The sequence below is a fragment of the Rhipicephalus sanguineus genome, chromosome 10 (genome assembly GCF_013339695.2).
Source record: "Rhipicephalus sanguineus isolate Rsan-2018 chromosome 10, BIME_Rsan_1.4, whole genome shotgun sequence".
Taxonomy (NCBI): domain Eukaryota; kingdom Metazoa; phylum Arthropoda; class Arachnida; order Ixodida; family Ixodidae; genus Rhipicephalus; species Rhipicephalus sanguineus.
In genome coordinates, this window is record NC_051185.1 from 6,819,891 (window position 1) to 6,845,165 (window position 25,275).

General features: G+C 45.8%; 1 protein-coding gene across 3 annotated transcripts in view; it reads right to left on the reverse strand.

Annotated features, from left to right (window-relative positions):
* The window catches only part of LOC119406910 (nuclear pore complex protein Nup153), a 65,167-nt gene extending 40,279 nt beyond the window's left edge, over window positions 1-24,888 (reverse strand). For all 3 annotated transcript variants that reach the window (XM_049419587.1, XM_049419586.1, XM_037673690.2), the window contains exons 1-8: window positions 24,658-24,888; window positions 21,956-22,064; window positions 18,444-18,874; window positions 17,927-18,040; window positions 15,039-15,146; window positions 13,824-13,913; window positions 12,725-13,032; window positions 4,934-5,009 (exon numbers count right to left, since the gene is read on the reverse strand). In XM_049419587.1, the coding sequence (XP_049275544.1) occupies window positions 4,934-5,009; window positions 12,725-13,032; window positions 13,824-13,913; window positions 15,039-15,146; window positions 17,927-18,040; window positions 18,444-18,874; window positions 21,956-22,064; window positions 24,658-24,726 (1,305 nt within the window). In that variant the 5' untranslated portion in view covers window positions 24,727-24,888. The remainder of the gene's footprint in view (window positions 1-4,933; window positions 5,010-12,724; window positions 13,033-13,823; window positions 13,914-15,038; window positions 15,147-17,926; window positions 18,041-18,443; window positions 18,875-21,955; window positions 22,065-24,657) is intronic.
* Window positions 24,889-25,275: the final 387 nt, after the last annotated feature.

A 25,275-nucleotide genomic window follows, 5' to 3' on the forward strand; every position in this document is an offset into this window, starting at 1 on the left:
TTAATCTCTATCTCTCACGAGCAGGGTGACGAGGATTGACGCCCATTTGCATTCAGTGCCGTAATTTCTTGGCGAACCAGGACGCTTATTAGGATTGTAATCGCGATCTTTCTTTGAAGGAAATGAATCCGTGCAAATGCTTATGAGAAATGGATAACGTTCGCCTTCACTCAGTATTGGGGTAGAGTAGAGCTCAAAAGACATTCTAAAGGTGTACTGACACAGAAATCTTGCATATTGTTTTTTTTTTGTTACATTAAGTAGCTAATGGCCCGTTTGCCACGGCTGAAAATTCCCTTTGCACACGACGGCTTTCGAGGTCGTTTCAGTGACGTTAAACTGTCCGTGGTCGAGACTTTCCATTCGTAAAGTTGGCCGTGGCCGTGGAACACACGAGAAATGACGTTAGGCCTGAGGCGCGGCTTGTCTGTCGACAACGATACGGCGTCACCGTTTATCGTGAAATTGTACACATATACGGTGTCCGATGAATCAAAGTGCCTCGCACACATATGCACATGCTTCGAATCGATGCTGAAGTTGTCCGTTTGTTGCTGCGTTATGGCTCACTTCCAGTCTTGAACTACCCATGAACGCTTGGCACGCAAAACATCGATACATTTTCAGTCGCTGCCCTTGTAGCCGAAACGGCACCTCGGTACGCAGCGCCTAAAAGGCATCGTCACGAGAGCGTGCCGATTCAACTGTACGATACCTGAACTTGGCCCTTATCCAAAACGCAGTCACAGACAGAGAGTACACGTGCAAACTTTCAGCTCACGCCGTCTGCATTTGCGGCGTCTGCGGAATCCACCTGGAGAAGGGTGGCCTCTAAGCGACGGTGGCGCCGCGGCGCGGCAGCTTGTCGCGTCATATCAAGCTCCCCCATAGCGTGACGGCGAAGTTTCGTGACCAGAAAAAGTATTGAAGGACTATGGCGGTACCGATCGTTCGATTTCACGGGCGCGCACGCGATGTCCGACAATGCAATCGAATCCGGAACCACCATTCGAGAGTTGCATGTGCCAACCATGCCCTCGTTTTCATTAACGATATGATTCTCTTCCCTTCAAGTGCAGCCATCGCAAAAAGTTTCGTTGATTCCGCACCAAACCGCAACTTTTATCGCCCGCGACCGCTACCGAAAAGCAACCAACGCTGATTAGGCCTAGCGTGCGGTTCAGCATGTTGTCGTGGGAAGTTTGTCCAAGACAACATGAAGATCGGACGTCGAAAAGATCGCACTCAAGCACCCAAGAACAGCGCGCGCGTGATACGAAGTTTGTGTTCGCGGCCGGGAGATCAACGGCGACAAAAGCCCGCCAAGCTCGTTTAAGTCCGCGCACTGGCAGAAAAGGCGAAAGCTCGCGTCATGAAGCCGCAAAACTTTTCAATTTGCGGACGAGGTAGCAAACGCGATATCTGTAGCAAGTGTGATAACGACGACGCTTTTACCGACAGGACACTTACTTTAAAGCGCACTTGATGAGGACGCGATCGTATGTTCCACGCGTAACGCGCTGTCGGCAAGCGGCCGCGGAGCCTTGCCGCCTCGCCACCGCCGGTGCAAAGGCTACTCCGTCGCCTAGGCAACCACCATTCTTCCCCACTCGGCGAGCCCGCACAGCGCTGCCGCGGTCTTTTTCCTCCCTCCGCCCCTCGTTCGTTCACTGTGCGTGCCCTCGCCCTTCGTAACGACCTCGTCGCTCCCTCCCCAGCGCCGTACCTCCTTTGAGAACCGCACTCGCTACCCCGTTTGTCAGAAATATTTTCCCGCAACCGCATTATAAACGGTATTTCATCTTGGGGGACTGCACAATAAGCGGTATGCGTATACATGCGGTTCTATGGGAGGGTAAACGGGAGTTGAAAAAGACCGCATTATAACCGGTCCTGCACTATATGCGGTTACGTTATAAGTGGTCTGCACTATACTTTGAATAACTTCTTCATTTATACCCTTAGTGTCGTTTCGCACCTTTTCATTTGAACCCCTCATACGTTGCACAGTCGAACCCCGCTACAACGAAATTTCTGGCACAACGAAAAATTCTCTGTTCCCTGTCAGCAGTCCATAGGAGTCAATGCATAAATATGCTTGCCACAATGAACACTTTTTCTTCTGACGTTCTGCTTCAACGAAATTGGACAATGCAATTCCGGGTTCAAAAATTTAATCTGCCATGCAATAAACACAATCTAATATTTTGGTGCATTTCAGAACATAAAAATACGTCTACGAAGTCTAAATCACGTGTTGGCACCACCAGAAACCGCCGCTGTTGACTGAGCATGGGGGCCGCCACTGCTTGATAGCGACGGCGATGAGACTGTCCTGCTTTTGCAACTGGCTTGAGCTGCGCTCTTAGTCGCAGACGATCCGAAGCTCAAGCTCAGTTGTCCACGTTGCAGCCTGGGGTGCAATCGCGGAACGACGCTTGACGATGCCTTTTCAATGCCAATGCTTTCTGTGCTTGGCCAGTGGTCAGAGCAACGATTTGTCCGCGTTATTGATGGGATCAGCCAGCCGCAAGAGGTGGATAAGAATACCATAGAATAAGGCATAAGTCATTGCTCCGTGATAGCACGCCTGCATTTCGGCATTGTCGCATACCTTGTTATCGGCGAATAGCTAGCGTTACAGTCGAACTCCGCTACAACGAACTCCGCTTAAACGAAATTTCCGGTACAACGAAAAATTCTCGGTTCCCCATCAACAGTCCATAGGAGTCAATGCATAAATATGCTCGCCACAACGAACACTTTTTCTGCTGCCGTTCCGCTTCAACGAAATTTGACGATGCCATTCGGGCTCAAAAATTTAATTTACCGTGCAATAAACACAATCTCGGACATTTTGATGCATTTTAGAACATAAAAGTGAGAATTCAAAGTCTGAATCGTGTGTTGGAACCACCAGAAACCGCCGCTGTTGACCGAGCATGGGGGCCACCATTGCTTGATAGCGACGGCGATCAGACTGCCCTGCTTTCGCAACTGGCTTGAGTTGCTTCTGAGTCGCAGACAATCCGAAGCCAAAGCTCAGTTGTCGACACTGGGGTGCAATCGCGAAACGATAGCTTTTCCGATGCCTTTCCAATACTTTTCGTGCTTTTCGCGCTTCGTTAGTGGTCAGAGCGACGGTACATCCGCCACAATCGCGTTATCGACGCGAGCAGCCGTGGGGTGCAGTCGTGGTATGGTGCCTTTTCCAATGCCAATGCTTTTCGTGCTTTTCGCGCTTGGCCAGTGCGGCCGGTGGTCGGAACAACAATTCGTCCGCGTTATCAACGGGATCAGCCAGCCGCGAGTGGTGGATAAGAATAGCATAGAATAAGGCGTAAGTCATCGCTCCGCGATAGCACGCCTCCATGACGCCGTTGTCGGCGAATAGCCAGTGTTAGCGTGTTGGTGCAACTGTGCAGTTCGTGTTGCGCGCCCGTGCTTGTTTGATTCGTTCGCGGAAGCCGTTGTTTCTGCGTGCTTTTCAACGTGGCGTCGCTATGCATATATGAGAATCGCGTCGCAACGCTGCTGGGGACGCAAAGGAAGCAGCAGACACTTTTTGAATATTGGAAATAAAAGTTTCACTGTTCTACTAGCTCAGGTCAGCCATATTTTTTTCGATTTCACTACAATGAAATGTTCGCTTCAACGAACATTTTTCCGAGCACCGTCAATTTCGTTGTAGCGGGGTTTGACTGTAGTGTATTTGTGCAACTGTGCAGTTCGTGTTGCACGCCCGTGCCTCTGTTTGGTTCGTTCGCGGAAGCCGTTGTTTTAGCTTGCTTTTCAACATGGCGTCGCCATGCATATATAGCAATCGCGTCATCACGCTGCTGGGAAAAAAAAGGAAGCAGCTGACACTGAATTCTGGAAATTTCCCTGTTCTACTACACTCAAACCTTGATATAACGAACACGGACATAACGAATTATCGGTTATAACAAAGTAAACGAAGAATAGCCTTGGTAATAGATACAGTGACTCGGACATACGCTTATAATGAATTTTCGGATATAGCGAAGTTATTTTCGTGTCAATTGCAACTTCGTTATTTGAGTTTCAGGTGTAGCTCAGGTCAACTGCATCTTTTCGATTTCACTAGGACGAAACGTTCACTTCAATGAAATTTTTTCTCCGCACCGTCCATTTCGTTGTAGCGGGGTTGACTGTATACTTAAAAAATACCAATGACTAAACTGTAGGGATGGGCGAATATTTAAGCGTTTCAAATATACGAATGAATATTTCAGTATTCGAATTCACTTCGATACGAATTTACATTATTCGAAATGAACGAATATATGTATACATCTGACTGCACATAACCCCCTGTAAAGGTTGTTTCACTGCAGCGTCTGGTTGCTGTGCCATGAAACAACCCATCCAGGGCAAATCTGCACTGCCGCGAAGCCACACTTCAAGGTCAAATGTACATATTTTTTTAAGTTTAAAAGCGTGTCATATGGGCTTATATGAGCCAAGTTTAGTAATTTTTAAATTGTAACGTATTGCACGACTTATAACTTGCACCCTACTGCTTCCACTTCATTTCAAGCCAAAAAAGTGACATTCACTCGTACCTAGTTCCAATCCTTAAAAATATTGTGCAAGGGTCATGACAAAGATGCTCATTTTTCTTAATAATATGTGGTAAATACTATTCGAACTATTCAATTCTAAATTATTCGACCAAATCACTATTCGCTTCGGATTCGCTTTGAACCTCAAATTCACTATTCGCCCATCCCTACTAAACTGAGAGGTTTCCAGTTTGCTGTGCTACATTAATGTGACTTTAAAGAAAAAGTAGTCTTTAACGAGTGCTTCATTGCCTAAACTGATTTAATTCCTCTTCAGTGTTCTGCTGCCATAGTGAAACGTCACTGTAGGGAGTCATGAATTAGGGTCAGCATTAGCCAAAGATTACCTTCAGTGGTGCCGGGTGGGCTGTGTGGATAACACGAACCATCTTGCCTCCTCCTGGAGCACGATCAGGGGCCGATCTGCAAATGACATTGACAAGAACCTCGAGTAGCTGTCAAAAGCACAAAGCATCTAAAAGGAGCCCTGAACCACTCTTTGTCGAAGTGTCCGGAACAGAGTGAATCGAGCAAGTGCTTCCCAAAAGCATATCACTCAAAGAACTCATCGACAAGGCTATAGTATCAGCGGAGGTGTTACGAGTGTTATGTTCCCCTTTCCCATGCACAACTGCCTATGATGCTCCATTTCGTTTCTAAAGGGCGGTCTTGGAAGTGCGCAATTCTGACCAAAATTCAAAACTCGACTGCGACTAATCCAGCCCACTTAGATAGCTCAGTCAATTAATATACACAAAAACAGTAAGAAGCAAAGGATGTGGAGTTACCAAAGATACTCTTCGTGTGGCTATCTATTTCTGCTTTTAGCACAAGTGAAGAAATTCCCACACGTAAATTACAGCTTCAGTGTCACTGTCTGTCTGGTTTGTCAGAACTTGAAGGCAGAGAATTTTTTAGGGCTCGTTTCTTTGTTTGACACAAAGTTAATAAAAACCAGCAGATAATGAAGCCAAGGAAGGTACAGTCGACGTCCGATTTCCCGGACGCCCGAAATTCCGGACATGCCTGATTTCCCGGACTCATTTGTGGCACCGTCAAGTTCCCCATAAAGTCAATGTATTAAAAAGTACGAAATTCCGGACGCTTATAGGCTTCGCCATCCGATTTCCCGGACTTTTTAGTGTTAACCGCCGACCCAAAGTCACCACCGACGCTGCCATTTTGGTTGTTTTCATATCCTCGAACCCACCATACTCGCATCGCAGGTGTGGCCAGCAGCACCGCCGCACCGCGCCGCGGCTGCCGTAACCTCGAAACCGCAAGTGTCAATCTGTTGCCAGCCGTAGCTTAGCGAAGCCAGACCTCACTGTGTTCGTTCACGTGTTGTTTTGTCAGCTCTGCCAGCTCTGCGGTCGTGTCTGCGGTTGATCGTTTGCTGCTGCGCGCTACCTGCAGTGATCACGTTTCGCGACCTTCAGCATCTACCGAGTTCGTGCTGCGCTTTTCGTCGAGCAGATTCACCGTTTACAGCGATGGCACCGACTGCTCCTTCGTCTTCGTCCGCGCCTTCGAAGCGCACAAAGCCCCCTCGTAGGCTCACGATGGAGAAGAAAGCCGCCATCATTGAACAAGTACAAAGCGGTCGGTCGCAGAGAGAGGTGGGGAGGGAGTTCGGAATTTCGAAGCAAACTGTTTGGGACTTCATCAAAAACAAGGCGAAGATCTTGGAAGTGGCTGCCAAATCAACCGGGGCTGGAAAGAAGAATGCGAGTCAGGGTGTTTACCCGCAGCTCGAGGAAGCGCTCCTCGTGTGGCTCAGTGCCATGATCGCTAAGAAAATCTCGGTGTTAGGCGACATCCTGAAGCAGAAGGCGGAGGTTTTCGCGCTTCAGATGAACGTGAAGGACTTCAAGTTCAGCGATGGATGGCTTTGCAATTTCAAGAGCCGCAATGACTTGAAGTTCAAGAAGATGTGCGGAGAAAGCGGCGCCGTTGACGATTCTGTTGTCGCCGAATATCGGGATGGAAAGCTGCAGTACTTGCTTCAGCAGTTTCCACCTAATGATATTTTCAACTGCGACGAAACTGGACTGTTTTACAAGCTGCTGCCAGAGAAAACGCTTGCATATGCTGATGACCCCTGCCACAGCGGCAAGCACAGCAAGGAGCGGCTCACTGTCCTCGTTGGCAGCAACATGTCAGGCAGCGAGAAGCTTCCGTTACTAGTAATAGGCAAGTCGAAGCATCCAAGATGTTTCAAGGGGGGCAGTAACTCTGCCTGTTCTCCATGAAGCTAACAAGAAGGCGTGGGTAACGCAGCAGCTATTCGAAGCGTACGTGCACAAGCTGGACAGAAGGTTCGAGCAGCAAAATCGAAGAGTTCTGCTGTTTGTGGATAACTGCGCTGCGCATGGCCACATCAAGGACCTAAAGGCTGTACAGAATGAATTTCTGCCGCCGAACACCACAGCAATCCTGCAGCCGATGGACCAAGGCGTGATTCGTAACTTGAAGCATCATTACAAATCACGCATGCTCAGCCGCATGGTGCTCTGCTCCAACAGCGGGAAAAGCTACGCTGTTGACCTCAGGTCTGCCGTCGGCATGCTAGCGGAATCGTGGAAGGCGGTTACGCAAGAGACTCTGCGGAACTGTTTTCGCCACGCGGGCTTCACACTCGACGCCGAGACGGCCGTCTTGCCCCAAGTGGACAGCGTGTGTGACGAACTGCCATCCGCGGACGTTGCCTTTGACGATCTGCGCACTGCCGGCGTGTCGATTCCAGCCGGGATAACCTTTGAGGGCTTCGCCGACGCTGACAAAGACCTCGAGCTATGTGCGGAGTTGACCGATGACGAAATCATTCATCAAGTTACGGAAGATTTCGATGACTCCGACACCGAGAACGAAGAGCCAGCTCCTACACAGCCAACGAGCTCGGAGTTGATGCGAGCACTGATGACACTGTCATCAGTGTACAGCGACAACATGACGTTGACTGAAATTGAGGCAGACATGATCGCGGGCAAGCGGACCGTGCAAAAGAAAATAAGCAACTTCTTTGCGACCAAGTGCTGACCTATGAGATAGTGCCGGCCACGTCGTATCTTTTTTTTTTATATATAAATGGCTCTTTTCAGAGCCACCTAAACGATGCATTGGCTGAATTGCAATGGGAATCTTGTACTCCGGCCGTGACCCTCTCCGTCAGCAAAAAATACCTACCAAAAAGGTGCGTTTTCATGTGCATTCGTTTTTCCGGACTGCCCGATTTTCCGGACGTTTTCGCGGTTCCTTGAGGGTCCGGGAAATCGGACGTCGACTGTATAGGGGGCGTTAATTGTGGTTTTTAAGTGCATCGTAGTAACTGCGATACAGATGTGAAGAAAGTAAAGGGGATGAAAAGACAACTTGCCGCTGGCAGCGGATGAACCTGCAACCTTCTGATTAGGCAGCCGATGCTCTTACCGGATGAGCTACAGCAGCAGTTTCCCCTCGTCCACTTTGTGGGGTCGAACCCAAGGAGTGTTAGTCAGCGCCGCTGGCAGCCATGACGGCAAGTGTGGAACACTCCTTCTTTGCCAGCTATAACACTTACAGCAATATTCAAGTGCCATGAGGATTCCATTCTTATTAACAGGGTCGCAAGGGGAGAAAGATGGAGGGGGAGGGGTGTAGAGCTATTGTGGCAATGCAGCCAATACACCTCCCCTCCTTCTGACTGCGCATTGTATTAGCTCGTTTAAGGGGGGACGCGGCTTTCGTATCGCGAAAAATGGCAAAAAAATCGATTTTTTGAAAATCACATTTTCAGTTTCTGTAGCCCTTTTTATATCAGATTCCAAAATATCTTCACCGAAAACCGCGTAGAAGTGCTATAAAAAAATTGTTGCGCCTGCCGAGTTGGCGAAAATTATTGGGGAAATTGCAAAAAAAAACACTGATTTTCAAAAAATCATAGCTCCGCAACGCGCCACCGGGCGCCGATATCTTGGGCTCATCGGAAAGCGCATTTCTCCGTCTTCAAATTCCCCGCCGCAGCTGGCTCCTCCCTTCGAAAACAAGCGCACAAAAAGCAAATGTTCGAAGGTCGTTTCGAGCCCTCCGATTGGCCGCGTCCGCCATGTTGCCCCAGCGCGCCTCGCCATTGGTCCGATTCTCGCTCCGGGAGATCGTCGTCTGCAGCTCGTGCGTCTCGAGCTCACGGCTGTCGAAAGTCGCGCTACTTCGTGGCGTATTCGCAATCGCTCTGTGTTCACGGCTCGACGATAACTTTGAACAAGAACTACGTTTTAGTTTGGAGCTACTAGCGGAAGCTCGGTGGTATTACGATGGCGTGCCGCACTCGTAGTGAACATCGCAAACGCGCGTCTCGGACCGACTCTCTAGCGTTGACTCGTCGGATCCGTGGTTGGAGGTTCTGCTTATGCGCACTTCGGACGTCGTGACGAAGATGATCGCAGGACGACTCTTTGTACTCGCGACCACGCATTACGTACTTTGAAACATCGGGCACCGCGGCCGGCGCGTCTACTGCTCGGAGTCGACACTAGGCCTAACTCCGCTCACGGCGTCGGCACGCGAGACGAACCTCGAACATTGCGGGCAAGAACAACGCGTTAGCGGACTCGCGGCAGTGTGCTTCTTCGCAAGGAACGAAGCGCTTCCCCCGCCGGCTCCTCGGTACAGCGGATGGTCATTTTACGCATCGGCAGCGGACCCCACGGCCAAGCTCGTCGCGCAGCGGGCGCGCGTCGGCGTCCTGAAATGCGAGGCCAAACACGTTGCGCGCATATTTTTTGTCGCCGCACCTAGGAATATTGCGCATCATCACCGAATGCCGCCACCCAGCACATCGCGTGCCGACTTCCCGGACTATGCGGCCGAGCACTTAGAGGTGAAATAAAGCACTGGTGATGCAATTTAGGCGCGCTTGGGGCCGTGCTTGGTATCGCCGTAAGCGCTCATGAATCATCTGAAAAAATAAAAGCCTCGCAGAAAACAGTGTCCGCGACCGGGTGAATGATGAAGCGCATCGCAGGCGAGGTTTACAAATTAGCTTGACGAGTGAAACAGGGAGATGAATTCATATCTGCCCAGTTCGCGTCTTGAATAAACTGCTAAGGAATTCCTATTCCACCAATGTCTTGGCCATAACTGCCTGTTATTTAGGAGGAAGGGATAGGTTGTCATGATGAGAGCCGCTCTTAGTATCCTATAAAAATGATTCAATGATCAATTGCAATCAAGACTGTTAAGTATGTTAATGAGAGCATGAATACAAGCAAGCTGGCAAATCATCATAGTACATGACCTACTTGCATTACAATATCTTGTTTTTTGTCATGTCTATTACACCACTTCATAACTTCGTTTAAAAGTCATGCTACATGTTCTTTGCATATCAGAAAAGGATTTTAAGAAAAAAAGAAAGAAAACAAAGGCACAACAGATGAAAGGCACCATGTGCAGGAGGTCCAACCTTATAAAACACATTAAAGATTACAATCTTCTTGTGTTTTAAAGAAGCAAGGCACCTCAAACTAAAGACAGGGCACTCAAGAAACTGCACATTACGAAGGACTCAAAAGATTACGACCCCAGTGCCTTTTGATGAAGTAATATCGTTGGTACAACTTTAAAAGCCGTTTTCTCAAAACGACTTTTCTTGCTTTCTGCTTCGCTTGTTCCGCTGATTTCTCACTGACCGCTGGGTCTATTTCAGTTCTGTTTTTTGTTCTATATTCCTTGAAGCACAGTTCAGGGCGTGACATTCTTGCTTTTTCAGTATGGCCTTTTGATAATTAGCTATTTGACGAGTTGCACAAAGCCTCGATGCCTGTTGCACAGTCACCTCATGAAAAATGAAAACTAAAAAAAGTTTTGTTGCAAATAAAAAAATCTAAGAATGTCATGCCCTTAATCAGACATCTTAGAATGCATAGCACTTTGAACGAGTTTCCTATCGCATTTTTTAAGCGAGTCAGACTCGGAACAAGAGCAGAAGGTGAAATATATTGTACATCAAAAAGTTGTAAAGATATATTCATGAAGTTTCTACAGTAGCATTAAAAAAACATTTCAAATAAGTGTGCCAATTTTCATCAAAATCCATGAAGAAATAAGAAAGTTGGTACCGAAAGCCACGTCCCCCCTTAACTCAAGCACACTTCATGCGTGACACCGGACGCACAGATTTTCCAATGAATGTTCATTGAAACTACAGTGGCCTTCAATAACTGAAGGGGAATCAATCAAGGGGCTCGTTTGTTTTTCTTACACACAACCTACTGAAGCCAAGAAAAGAATAGGAGACATTATTTGTAGTTTTTAACTGTGGTGTAGTAATTATGACATCAATGGAAACGAGTTAAAATGACGAAAAAACTAGAGCTGTGCGAATAGCAAAATTTTGGGTGCGAAGCGAATTCGAATAATAAAGATTGAGTGCGAATCGAATCGAATAATTTCGAATAATTTTCCAATATTTCTCAAACATTTTTCGAATAATTCGAAGTGAAATTACAGAAAAAGTTGCAGAGAATCCCTAAGTATGTTCTTGTGAGATAGCAACATGAAAGTGTTTCTTTTCGCTAGGTTGATGAAGCGCTGGTGGGGTCATATTTCATAGTTGTCTTTCTTATCAAGAGTGAGGCAATGTAGAGGCCGAATTGTATTTATGTGCATGATTTGGCGCAACCAAAGTGTTGCCGACAACACTTTACACGTGATAGGCAAAGATGCCATTTCCTCAGCCTCTCCTTCTCTCTCAACTTCTGTGGAAGCCTAACTGATGTGGCGGACAAGGGCGGGCTCCCTTCAAGTCCGGAGTTCCAAATCTGCCTCGTAGACGTCGATATATAAGAACATCTGAAATTTTGGATGCTAAAAAGCTTCAGCGTCCAATTTTTCGGACTTCCTGCCCAAATTTCAGGTCCAAAACAGCATTAATTGAGCCCCCAACTCTGCCACGTCTTTCATCTCCATATTGGAACCAGCGTTTTCTTGAGTTAATACATTTGCGACCGTAGCGTAGCTTGAAAGGCAGCTTTGCCGCAATACGGGGGTGTGATGAGGTGAAGCATATTGAAAATCTAGGGACCACTTCCAAACGGACGTTGACTGTCTCTTGGCTAAGTTCAACCATAACGGACCTTGAAAGGCAGCTTTGCCGCAATACGGGGGTGTGAGGAGGTGAAGCATATTGAAAATCTAGGGACCACTTCCAATCAGACGTTGACTGTGTCTTGCCTCAGTTCGACCGTAACGGAGCTTGAAAGGCAGCTTTGCCGCAATACGGGGGTGTGATGAGGTGAAGCATATTGAAAATCTAGGGACCACTTTTAACCGGACTTCGTCTCTTGGCTAAGTTCGACCGTAACGGAGCTTGAAAGGCAGCTTTGCCGCAATACCAGATTGTAATGAGGTGAAGCATATTAAAAACCTGAAGGGGTCACTTTCAACCGGACGTTGACTGCATTTGTCTTTGGGAAGTTCGAATAGTAAAATTTCAGTGCGAATCGAATCAAATAGCAAACACTATTAGAAAAATATTCGAAATTTCGAATATTCGCACACCCCTAGAAAAAACACCTTGCCATCGGTGGGACCTGAACTCACAAATTTTGAATGCTGAAAGTTTTAAGACTGAAACGCCAGGTCAGAATCCGACGAGCCACGTGGCTCGTCACGTGCTCATTTTATGCTTGTTAAGCCACTTCTGGCATTGTGCATTTCGAGCCTGACCCACAATCCACTAGGCCTTGGTCCAGCGTCTTCCATTGCACGCCCATTCCATATTACTCCATAGCTGTATCAGAAGGCAGAGTCACACAAACGTCACTAAAGAAATTTTTTTAGTGACACGAACGCTGCAACGATGAAGTGAACGTGCAGCTTGCGTGCCTCAAGCCACGCTCATGAGATACCTTTTTTTAGCATTTCATGGTCACGCTGTGACATTCTTCAAGGCCACCTTCATATGAGACATATAAGGCTTTTGCCATAGCTTATATAAAAAAAAAAAAAAACAGAAGCAGCAGTCCAGCGAGCCAAGGAAGCTGCCAAGGGCCAGCAACCCTTGGCCGAAGCCTAGGCAGGATCCAAGCCCATCCCACCAATTCGCAGGGCACCCAATAAAGTTATTTGATCTGATCTGAGCAGCAAAGAGTACATACCTATTAGACGGAGGTTCCCAAGCAGAAGTCACCGAGTTCGGTTTGGCCACAGGAGCCACCGTCACACTACTTGTTTCAACACTGGGTTCCTCTGTTTTTCTCAGAGGGTATTGCTTGGCAGCTTCAACCGAAGGCACTTCAGGTTTGCCAGTTTCCGGCCGAGACACCTTTGCCTTGAGGGAATCGGCCCACGAGGATTCAGCTGCAGTGCTTTCCTTCCGAGAGACCTCCAATCGAGACATCTCTGTCCGAGGTGGCACTACCGTTCGAATAGATGGCCTAGCTGCACTTCTGACTGGAGGCCCACCCTGCAAATGCAAACAGCGGTCCTTAAAGAGATTGCAGTCAAGCGGGCATGCAAACGAGGCAACTGTGCATGCTTTAAATGCAGCCTTCAGGACACCAGCACATAAACTTTACATTGCCCTTTCCTCCTCCCACACCATTACTGTATAAGTGCCCTGCAAGGATACAATTTCAACTGACAGCACACCATTATAAGCAAAATCCAAGTTTTTTCATTAGCTCTGCACTGAAAGCCCGGTATTACTTTGTCAGTGTAAAGTCATGAATAGCAATTACACTTACGGGGATGTGCCTTCCGAATGTGCAAAGCTTCAGTTCGTCACATGAACTTGGTCAGTGACCACAACTTCATCATCATGTTACCTGACTCAAAGTTTCGTCGAACTGTTCCTTACTACGCAGTGAGCCCTCTCACTTACATAAACATAATACAGTAAAAGCTTGTTAATTTCAATTTCGCAGGGATGCCTACAGAGTTTGACTGAAGAGGAGACACAGCTCCCAAGAGCCATGTCTCCCTAAGGACCAGTGTCTCCCCTTAAAAGCAAAAATTCAAACTAATAAAAGTGATAAACTAAGGGCTACATATGATGATGAAAGGAGTAGAAGAACCTCTGAAATCATCACCTGTTACTTATTATTGAATCAATTTGAAAACTCTTTCGATAAAGCGCTCTTTAGATAGTGCTCCACAACATCCAGTGTTCCAACTGAAATTTGCAATGGGGCCTGGTGAGGGGACATATAAAGAAAAGCCTGCTGTAATGGGACATCCTACAGCAATCGGACAAACCTGTGTTGGTGCAGGGGGATCTCTGCGGTGTGGGAGAGTCCAACTCCGGCCATCTGCTATCCTGCTCCTCAGCGGTACACGCTTGGCCTCCTGTGCAAAGGTGGCCAATGAGTGCAGCTCACAGAAAAGTTACACACACAAAACAGAAACACTAAATCAGTGTAGACTGGTAAATCATTTTTTTTCATGACTACTTCCATTCATTCAGTGAAAAGAGATACACCATTATAAGCAAAATAAAACTTTTTTTCATGAACTCGGCACTGAAAGCCCAGTATAACTTTGTCAGTGCAAAGTCAAAGATAGCAATTACTCTTAAGAGGGATGTGCCTTCTGAATGTCAAACGTTCCGGTTCGTCACACGAGGAACTTGGTCAGTGACCACATCATCATCATCATGTTACCTGACCCAATGAACTTTCCTCGAACTGTTGCCTACTATTCAGTGAACCCTCTCACTTATTCCTACCTGTACTGACTGTGCCATCAGGCAATATGCCTGGCTGCCAGCACCCTACATGCAAAACGGAAGCTAAGGAAAGCTAGTTGAATATTGTGCTATCTGGCAGGAGCATTGGCAGGGGGGTGCAAAGGGGGCACTAAACCCCTTAAAACGCCATAGGAAACTATCCTGAACATATATGCGTCAACAACAAATTGCAATTCTGACTGCCAACTGGTGAAGCATCTTAGTTTAGGCCGCAACAGTCAAAGTAGTGTCACCACGACAAATGTTTTCCAGTGGCTGATGAGATGGCAAAATGCTAAATTTGCCACTATGCTTGCACAAATGGCTGATCGGCGATCGGGGCAAGAGATCGCACACACAGATTGGACTGAGGGCCTTAGAAGCGGTGTTCGGATATGTGATCAACCAGATGGCCACTACAGCATGCAGCCACCAAAGCAATCGGTGCACTTACAGGACAGGAATGAGTTAGAAACAAACGTAGGCTGACGGCGCCAAGTAGTTTCTGCAGCTCTACCTGAATTGCCAGTGTTGACCAGTACCCCTTCAAAAAATGTGATTCTCAATACTTGAATCTCTTGTGGTGTAAAAACTGTCTTTTTTTAACGAGTAATAAAAAATCCTTGCACACGGGCTGTCACTGGAGAGTCGAGACAATGTTTCAACAACTGATCTTGTCTTCGTCAAGGCAGCAACTGCCTACCTTATCACGTAAGCATCATAAACATCACAAGTAAGCATCACACCGTAACAGGAGTTGCCATCTTCTCCAGGGTAGCCAGGATTTGGCGAGTAGTGTTACTGAGCCCAACTGTTGCTCCTCCTGGCTTCACACCTCGGGCCATGACTGGGACCTGCGGACAGAAGCAACAGCTCACTGTTAGTGGTGGCTTCAATCGGCCTACAAACATCCAAGCCAGATTAAGAATATAACAGATGTGCCAACATTGTGATACTATCTATCCCTGACACTGTTTGTCTAGACCAACTACTAAACAGAACCAAAGTGGGTTGCATGATACTGCTCCGAGGGCGGCTTAAGGCTCTGTCTGGAGCAGTGTGTTTGGTACCCATGAACTGAAGTAAGACCAAAATGCGAGCTACTTGGTACATATACGTCTTAGAAACTTCAAGCACGAACTGCAACAGGGGCAAGAGAGAGAGGGAACGACACCAGCGCTTACTATCAACTGAAAGCTTTTTGGGTGCATGTGTGCATGTAAAGCGGGTGACGTGTTCTGGTTGGGTACGTATATATATTCATTCTTGCCTCCTCCCTCTCTTGTCCCTGTTGCAGTTCGCGCTTGAAGTTTCTAAGATGATATCTATGTTTTCAAATTGCACACAAGATCCTCTTAAAGGCTCTTGTGTGCATGAAACAGCACGCTTAGACAGGACAGAAAGTTACAAGAAGCACACAGACACGCTGTGTCTGTGTGCTTCTTGTAACTTTCTGTCCTGTCTAAGCGCGCTGTTTCATGTTCAAGATGTACCAACTGGCCCGCAAACAATCATTGTTACTCTTGTGTGCCTCTGTCTCTCACTGTCACAAGATTTGTGGTCCTGGGAGGGCAGTGCCATCGCTGGGGGCATCATCGCAGTCCCACAGAAAGTCAATTCTTACACTTGAAAAAAACTATGCAGCGTTGCTGAGTGCAGTTTGGTCTTGCCCAATCAGCATGAAGCATTTTTTGAGCACCTATGGTTCCATAACTTCTCAATCTAGTGCCGCTACAACAAATGAGGACGTTGACTCCCACACCTGGCAAGCAATCACTATCAGTGATATTTTCATGAGATTACCATCAGATACATCAGCGTCTCCAAGCGATAACGTTCCCGGCCCACTGAATTGGCACAATCAGGGGAGTGCAAGACTGCCATCCCCAGTAGACAGCCGAATGCCCCACAAAAGTAGTTCCAAAAGTGATCGTCTGAAAACGCGGCCCTTGCTTCACCTCCTCTTAAACTTCATCACTGCATTCTAGCCCCTCTATGCTAGCCACCCCTCTATGCTAGCCACCCCTCTATGTAGCCACTGTAGCTGCACACATTGGCACTCAGCCAAAATCTTGCAAATTAATAACGCCTCTATCAACAAAACTAATCCCTGAATGTGATTCCACTGAAAACAACAGTGAGACATTAAACAACTAAACATACGCAGCACATTTGCACCACAACTCACAAGCACGGATGGGCTAGAGGGGAGACAAGACGTGCACAATCACAAAGGTAGCACCACAAGACCATGGGAGGGCCTCCCATAATGACGAACTTATGCAACGCGAAAGCCCTAGGCAACAGACACGGATCTCAAAGGTATTACTTTTTCGAACTGCATGCGCCAAAATCAATTTCTATGATACTTCATAGGTACAATCTTCGAATTGCAAATACCAATCCTGGAGGCCATGCTTTGGCTTGCGGGGATCTGAAAAACGTCATGGATGTTGTTCGGGGTGTGATCATTATGCGGGAAAGAAAAAAAATCTAATTTTTCGATGACAAAATTTACAGGTGCGATCATTATGCGAGTAAATAAGGTATGCAACAATTTTTAACAGCAAAGCTGTTGTAGCTTGCCGTAGTTTGTGCGGTGTCGCCAGAAAACTCCTCAAGTGGTAATGTGCCACAGGAATTGGGCAAGCCCCACTATTACGTACAGCAGATGCAAGTGTCAAACGAAAACGAAAACGTGAAAAGGAGAAAGAAAGAGATAGAAAATAGAAAGAGAGAGAGAAAAAAAAGCAATAGAAAGAAAGAGTAAGGCAAAAATAGAGTAAAAATAACGAAATAAAAACACAAAAAGAACAAAAAGAAAAAACAGAAAGAGACAGAAATAGAAAGGACGAGAAAAATAGAGAGAAATAAAGGGAATAAAAATACAAAAATATAGAGAAAAACACAGAAAGAAGCAGAGATAAAGAGGTAGAAAGACAGAGAAAGAAACAGACACCAAAAAAAGAGAAAAAAAAAAAACAGAACAAGACGGAAGGAGAGAAACAAACAAAGAAATAGAGAAAAGGGCAGAGAGAAAGGGAAGAAAGAGAAATAAAAATAGAAAGGACGAGAAAGAGAAAGAATAGAAAGAGAAAGAAACATACAGAAAAGAGATACAAGAAACAGAAAGAGAAAGAAAGAAAAAATAAAGATAAACAACAAAGGCCACCCAGCTGCACTCTTCGTTCAGACTAGCCACCACCAATGCGAGGCTGCCCTTATTTTTTCACTTGTCCCACCAATATCGTTAAAGCGAGATTTGACTGTAACTAAACGGACAGGACATGCACATACGTTATTGAAATCAGGCTTCAAGTTATTTCTACAACAGAGATATTAAGGCATCTTGATTATGGAGGCATGGCTTGCTTCTTGATGTTGAAGCACAGTCTTTGTGACGAGGTTTCTGCACCGTGGTGCATCAGTGTAAAGTAGAAAGCAGGGAAGAGTAATGGTAAAAGCAGTGGTAGAGGTGAAGTGAAAATTAGCTCCGCAAGTACCGTCCCGCCTGATTTCTGAGCAATTTGTGAGCATGTGCACAAGTCTGCAACTGCTAAACGCACAGGCTGGGACCTCGCTAGGCACCACGCACACCTAGTGTTGCTGATAAAATCCAAACAGTATAACATACCGTAGGTGTCTGTGACGTTGCCAACATTCGTAGCCTGTTTTGGGCCGCAGCTCCGCCATACGTTGTCTGACCAGAGTAGAAAGGCGATTTCATGGGGCTATCTTCATACCAGAGCTGTAGGAAGTAAAAACAAATGTTCACCTACAACACATACCCCTTGTTTGGGAAAGGATTGTATTACAACAGTCACACCTAACTATAACAAACTTGAGCAGACTGAAAGCCTCGATACATTGAAACATTCAACTGTTTCGGGTTCCTGCAGTGCAGCAGCTGCTCATTGTTACAAGAGATATATTGTTAAAACAGGCATTGTTATCAGTGGGTAGGACTGTTGTTCAACAAGCGAATTTCTAGTGCATTGCTACAGAAATGTTATTTTACTCGACTAACATTTGCTCTCCATGGCCAGAAATTTAGGTGAACAATTTTTAATTTTTCTGTGTAATGATGTCTAATCTATTAAACCATGCAGCAGCAATAACAACACTAATGATGACGAAATTCTGTGACCTACTTTTTGTCTCTTGACGGAGCTAGGTGTTCCAACGAGACTTGTTCTGCTGCTGGGACTGGATGAAGCCCCTGGCCGCAGCTGCGACGGCTGCAATGGCCACTCAGTGGGCTGCTCTGGAGACCGTTCCAAAGCACGCTTGAACGTCTGTCCCAGTGGCCTTTCCGGTGGCCGTTCCGATAACCGTTCCGGTGGTCGGTCATATCGTTCCGACGGCTGTTCAAATAGTCTTCCTAACGTTCTTTCCAATGGCTGCTCCTGCAGCCGCTCTTGAGGCCGTTCCAGGGGTCGTTGCAATGGCGTCTCTGGCCGTGATGTCGCAGGCATGGGGGGGCTGGGCACCTCGTTAAGATCACCGTCTGGTCCCACAGCACAGTCTCGTGTTGACCGTGGCGAGGACCCCAGGGATGTACAAACAGATGACTCTTTTTCACCTGCATAAGATACAGCAATGGCATAAATTTAATGAGAATGGAGCTAGTTGGTGTGTGTTCTCTTGGGCTGATGCAGTGCACACGGGACCAGGACGAAGACTTAAGAAGCACAGGCCAAATTTGGAAGGACTAGTGCTCAAGCAAATTCAAGTGATCAAAACGTAATAAATAACTGGGTGGAAGAGCACACACATAATTTCTCCCATGAGAGAGCTAATAGTTAACACAAATAAAATATCAGGCTAAAAGTACAACAAATGAGCAGGACAGTATTAATATGTTCCAACTGGTGCAAATAAACATGTGTGAACAACACAGGAACATGGAGGAAGGAACCAGCATGAGCTGCAACTGTTGCACATGCTGTGTTCTGTCCTAGATTTGCAAGAAATTTACAGGTTATACGCCCCATAATCACATTATGATTATGAGGCACTCAGCAGAGGGGGATTCTGTGTGGCTTTTCAATGTCCCTGACACCACAGAATACTGTTGATGAACAGCCCAAACATTCAGGCACGTAATTTGCTTTTGAGCCAACATGAACATTAGCTATTGAGAAAAGCTGAAAATACCTTAGCTGAAAAATACCTAGCTGAAAATACTTTAGGTGAAAATACCTCCTGCAACTTCAATGAGATTAGGTGTAGGAGGCTCTCCATACCTCACTAATGCAGTGATGAAATTGACCGAAAGCACTTCAGAGCAGCTTTTGGAGCAGCTAGAACCTCACTTTGGCATGCACTTTATGGTAAGCTGAATCCAACAAGGGAGTGTGGTAAAAATTTTGCTATTTTATGTGGAAAGTAGTTTAGTGGAGACCCTGACAACAACTGGCAAGTCCACGATAGTGTCCTCTGTAAGTTAAGATTACACAATTTACACGGCGTATTTTACGATTCCAAGTGGCGAAACAAGCATCACGTGATGGCAACATGACGTGGCGCACCAAAGCAGTGACATCATCAAACCGATGTGTTGTATGCCACATTTCACACGCGCGCCTACGCTTTGCGGTACTAGTACCTCTGAAAGGCGAAGCTGCGTCTCCCAGCAACGAGACATAGCCGTCGTCGTCACTATCGTTGTTGGGTGACTGCGAACACGAGTGTCCACCTGGACGCGCGCAAGTAGAGGTGGAAAATTATTTTTGTTTTTGATAGAAAAGAAGGCACACTTTGTTTCTAGACTTCAAAATTCAGATATATTACCTTTAAGCCATCTGTTCTTAGTCAAACTTCGTCACAGCATTTCTTGCAAGCACGCTATGCTCGTGCTGCAGTCAGTTCACCATCTGATTTTGGTGTCTACACTCCTTTAAGAGGCAACAACTGCAATTTACTTACCAACAACCATTAGACTAATCTAATAAAATTCTCTGCTGAGTACATAGCTACTCGCCATTGGTAGAGATTTTTTCAGCAGCGTAGCTATCTCGTCTACTTCCGTGACCACTAAAAAACACTAAAAGTTGCAGAGGTAAATTAAATACCGATGTCGGGCACCTTCCGCCTTTTTTTAACAGCAAAGCTGTTCTTAGTCTACCCTTCACCGTTGTCGCAATGCAGCTCAGCGAACGTGCCGATGTGGAGGAAGCGGGGAGAGGAGGTTACTAATGAGAGGCCGCACTACGTGTGAGGAGGAGAGGCACGGTGGAAACGAGGCAATCGGCTATGGGTATAAGAGCGGGCGTCTGTGTGTGCCGCACCCTTTCCGAAGATGGGTAACACTTCTTGTACGCCCGAGGAAAAAGCCGCTCATTGCAAGTGGTAGCAGGAGTTGGCACGAGAGTGCTTCGCTGTTTCAACAGCTTTCACTGCGCAGAACTGGGTTTACTTTGTTCGTTTTTTTTTTCTTTCACTGAAAGACTCCAAAATTATGTTGCTGCATAATCAGTGCAAATTATGCAACTTTTGCCAAAATGCAGCAGTATATAGCAGGCTTCACCTCTTCGCAGAGTTTGGCACGATTGGCACAACATTCACATCACTGCAAATGCAAACAGAGCAATAACAGGGACTATAATCATGATGAATGGAACACACAACGCAGAGCTCCAGACCCCTTTTCATATTCGTTGACTGTAGTTGACAATAATAGGACTGTAGTTAAGTTGCAAGACAGTTCGTGTTTGAACTCCAGCATTACAAATGTGTGGATGCTTTTAACATAGGTTTTACTGCAGAGTAAAATTCTGAGCAATCCCCATGTCATCAACTCAACATTACTGGCAAAGTGGAAGGGGGGGGGGGGGCATTTTCCTGGAATGGGACCAAAATATAAGATGGTGGTGGCAAAGCTTCCCGCCAGAAAAAAAAGAGAGAGAGAGAGTGCGCATGGACTTCCTCAAAAGTCTTCTGGCTGTTTTTCTTGGCAAGGTGCAACAATGAGAATTCACAAACACAAGAAACCCAAAGGCAATGCTATCAGACTGCAGGAAGCATTGCATGGAAGCACCTTCGAAGATGAGCCCATGCAAACACAACAGCTCTGGGCAACGGACACAAATCACGAAGGCCTTCTTACTTTTGCTAACTAAGCGCATCATAGGTACCATCTTCAAATTATAAATACTGATCCCAAAGGCAACGCTTTTGCTGCTAAGGGGATTGGATTCAATTGAGCCAGTGTTAATTGGAGACCGTGTGTGATCAGTGCGCGAAGCGGTGAGGGGGTGCTTTTTTAGAACGGTGCGCAGAAATTTGAAACTAGCCATGAAATTGGGGGATGCATTCTGCATTAACAATAAGAGTCAAGCGAAGTGACATAAGGCATCCACTACGCAATGTAGAACCTGACATCTCCAAGCAACATGTACGCTTGATACACTCTACAACAATGAACCAATACTGCATGTGGAGTGCAGTTCACCATTCAGGGAAACATTCCAACATGCAGCTCTCACTTAGTGCACTAGCTAAAAATGCTATATGTCAATCATGTGTCCCCTGTCGCAAAGCTGGGCTATTGTGCACTTGCCATAGAGAAAAATTTGCACATGCTCTACACTTATGTGTTCTCTATAACAGTAAACCAAACTGTATAGATCCTGCCCACACCAGACATGTGTTATCACCTCACCATTTATCAGCTCTGGTCTTTGATCGTTGAAAGGCTCAGATGGGGGTTCACTCAGCCAGGACGGTGTCAGCAGGTGCCGCACAACCGATGTCACAGTTTGCAGCATAGACTACAATAAGAAGAACAATGTGCTTGATGCCACAAAGCGTGGAACACTTCTTACAATGGTAGGCTTTGTCTACCACATAATATAGACCTTTTATACAAGTGTCATAAAGTCGGTCACTTCCGAGTGCGATTGGGTCTGATCTGCGTTGAACTTTTCAATCACAATCAACTGTGATCACTGCTCGATGGTATAGCAATCTGCATCAAGCTTGACTGAGGCTAAAGTGCATAAGGTGTCATAAGTGGGTCCCTATACATATCAAAATTGTCTGATATAATGTGAAGTGTCCATTATAAATCCCTCTCATTTTTTTTCCCCTGGAAAATACTTCATTTATAGCTGTGGCTCTTAACGAGCTAACCGTTATCACCTGCAACTTTCAAAGCTGGTTAATACATATTTCTGGGCTAGTTGGCATCACATGACTGAACCGGTGCTAGAGACAAGACGTTGGTTTTGATGCCTTTCTTGTCTTATGTCTCGGGCAGCACTATACAGCTAATTTAAAAATGGCATGGTGCCGTGGTCACAAATGGATTATTGTGAATATGAATAAATGTTAATATCTCAATTTTAGATCATACACTCACAGAAAAAACATTCTTGTGTTTTTAGCATTTTTTAATCTCTTTCTAGCAGATCGATTGAGCTAGAGGGTGTAGATGTCAGCCAGAGTGCGATGAAGAAGCTTGACCACGATGCATGGGTCATAACTGTTTTGATCCAAATCGAGCTCAATTAGATTGTGCATGAGCGGGACCCTGAAACTGTCATGATGATGGTTCAGTTAAATTATGGTGCAAATGCCTTACTACAGTTGTAGAATAATCGCTTTTAAATAACTGTGCCAGTGACCCTTTTTATCACAGCTCCCTGGAAGGTGCTGCCCTCTGGCTTCTTGTGAACTTGCTTGGGCCATGCTCGGAAGCACTTATTTATTTATTTTATTTATTTATGCCATACCCACAGCACCACATGGCATTACAGTGGGGAGAAAAAGCAAAGAAAAATTCAAAGCATACAGTTGGTAGCAATCTCTAGCAGCATCAAGGGAACATAAATAAATACATATATAAATAAATACAGTGTACACTAAAGTGCACCATAGTGAATCATTGTGCAAACAAAAAATAAAGAAACAAGATTACAAGTACACAAGCATACATATAATTAATGTAACACTGAAGTGTATTATGGTGATAAAAACGTAATTATATGAACAGTAATGAACAATAGAGGAAATGACAAGTACAAGCATATAGCAGCCATCACTAGCAGTAACATGAGTGAACAGTTACTCTAGCACAAGAAGAATTATTTTAGCAGTGCAAAAAATATGTCATTGGATGATATGGTTGCGACAGACTTGTCTAATTGATTACAGTCCCGTCTTGTTCTAGGAAAAAAAGACCTGCTAAAGGAATGTGTTTCGCAGGAAAATTCCAAAACCTCATTCTCGTGGTCAACCCTATGGGAACAGTAGTTAGGTGCCTTTATCTAAAGATGCCTATCAATGCCAACTTTTGAATGAAAGACGATGTGAAGAAGCATCAAGCGAAGTCTGCGTCTTCGACAATCTAGTGTATCCCATTGCAATAATTCTTTCACGCGCGGTATTCTTTCACTGGAGGTATTGTGCACTTGGCACTAAACATGCAAGTCAAAAGGAGTGTTTTCTCCCCATGGTGGAAGTGTTTGTCCATGTACTATCTCCCCTAGAGTGGCACATTTACAAGAATACAACAGAATTTTTCACTACTATTTTGATGCTGATACATAGGATGCAACGTACAACCATTATAAAAAGAACATCAGGCTACAAAAACTGCACACTACTACTAGAGCACAGCTTTTATGCAAGGGTTTTAGATATAGGATAGCAAATATTTGGTCTAGAGTTCAAAGTTTATTCCCAAATGCTCAATAAAGTCAGACGTAGCGTACCATTCCGGACGTTTCGAACTCGCCTGAGAAAGAGAGCACCGCGGGCAAATTTAGACCGCCGGAAAACTTCGCGGGGGTTCATACGTCATTTTTGTTGTGCTCACTTGACGAGTTCCGTTCCTTCTTACGTAATGTTGTGCGCTGCGGTGATGTCCAAGCAGCGCACCGGTTTATGTGTCTCTTCCAGATAACCGCTGTATTGCTAACCAGCTGAAGCTGTGCGGTAGCTCAGGAAAATAGATTTTACCGGGAGTCTGTAGTTGTGGACACTAGACGCTACCGCTGTTAACACTTCGGCATTGGTTTCGCTTTGGCGACAACACTTGGAGTCTTCCCCTAATGTCATGCGCAGCACACAAGCATCCTGACGTAAACGTGCTTTGAAGTTTGTCTTCATCTTGCCGGTACTTTGAAATACGGTGACTGCAAGCTCGCGCAACGATTTTTCTTTTTCTTGTTAAGACGAGACCTCCAGTAACGCTCACTAGCACTCACCTGTTTACCATCATTCATTACGGTTGGTTTCGACGGGCAAGCAAAACACAGACAGTTTCACGACGCTGTAGCCCAGATTTCATGGTTCCGCTTGGCGCGGTGAAAGTTCACCAACGAAACATGCCGGGCTACTGCGTCTTTAGGCTTAACTCACCCTGGGTCTTTCGTAAGGTTTCAGCCTACGTTCCCTGTCATCGTTAAGGCGGTTGGGTCTTCCTGCCATGGCAAAGGGCCCTCCTAGTGCGGAGAGGCGAATTTACACAAACTGTCACACTACCCAACTTGCATGAATCACGAGAAGCGGTTTTGATGGTCCCGCGAACCGCTTCGTGAAACACGGACCACACGCGCGAACTGTTGTTTAGACGAATGAGGCAAATGTGGTAACTACGACCAATAGAGCTATTCTAGTAGGCACTTGATGCTGCGTGTCTCTGACCGCTACATAACCTTTTCTTGTTAAATAAGGAGCGTTTACGACATTATTGACATAACTTCAAAAGTTATGCGTTTTAAAACTCGAGAAGTGCTGCGTAATTTAACCTAGCTGTACACCTACGTCACAACCAATGATGTGATCAGCATTGCGAATAGCATTATTTATGCCCTTCACGCCAGTTTTTGATATGACGTCTGTTTTTTTCATTCACATTGCACCATGCTTTTTTGCAATTATCTCCAGAGGACATTGGATATGCGTGGCTAGGGCCCTAGCGTGGTCAATTCAAATTATTTAATGCAGTCAGCATTATTTAGCAACTTCACACATGCC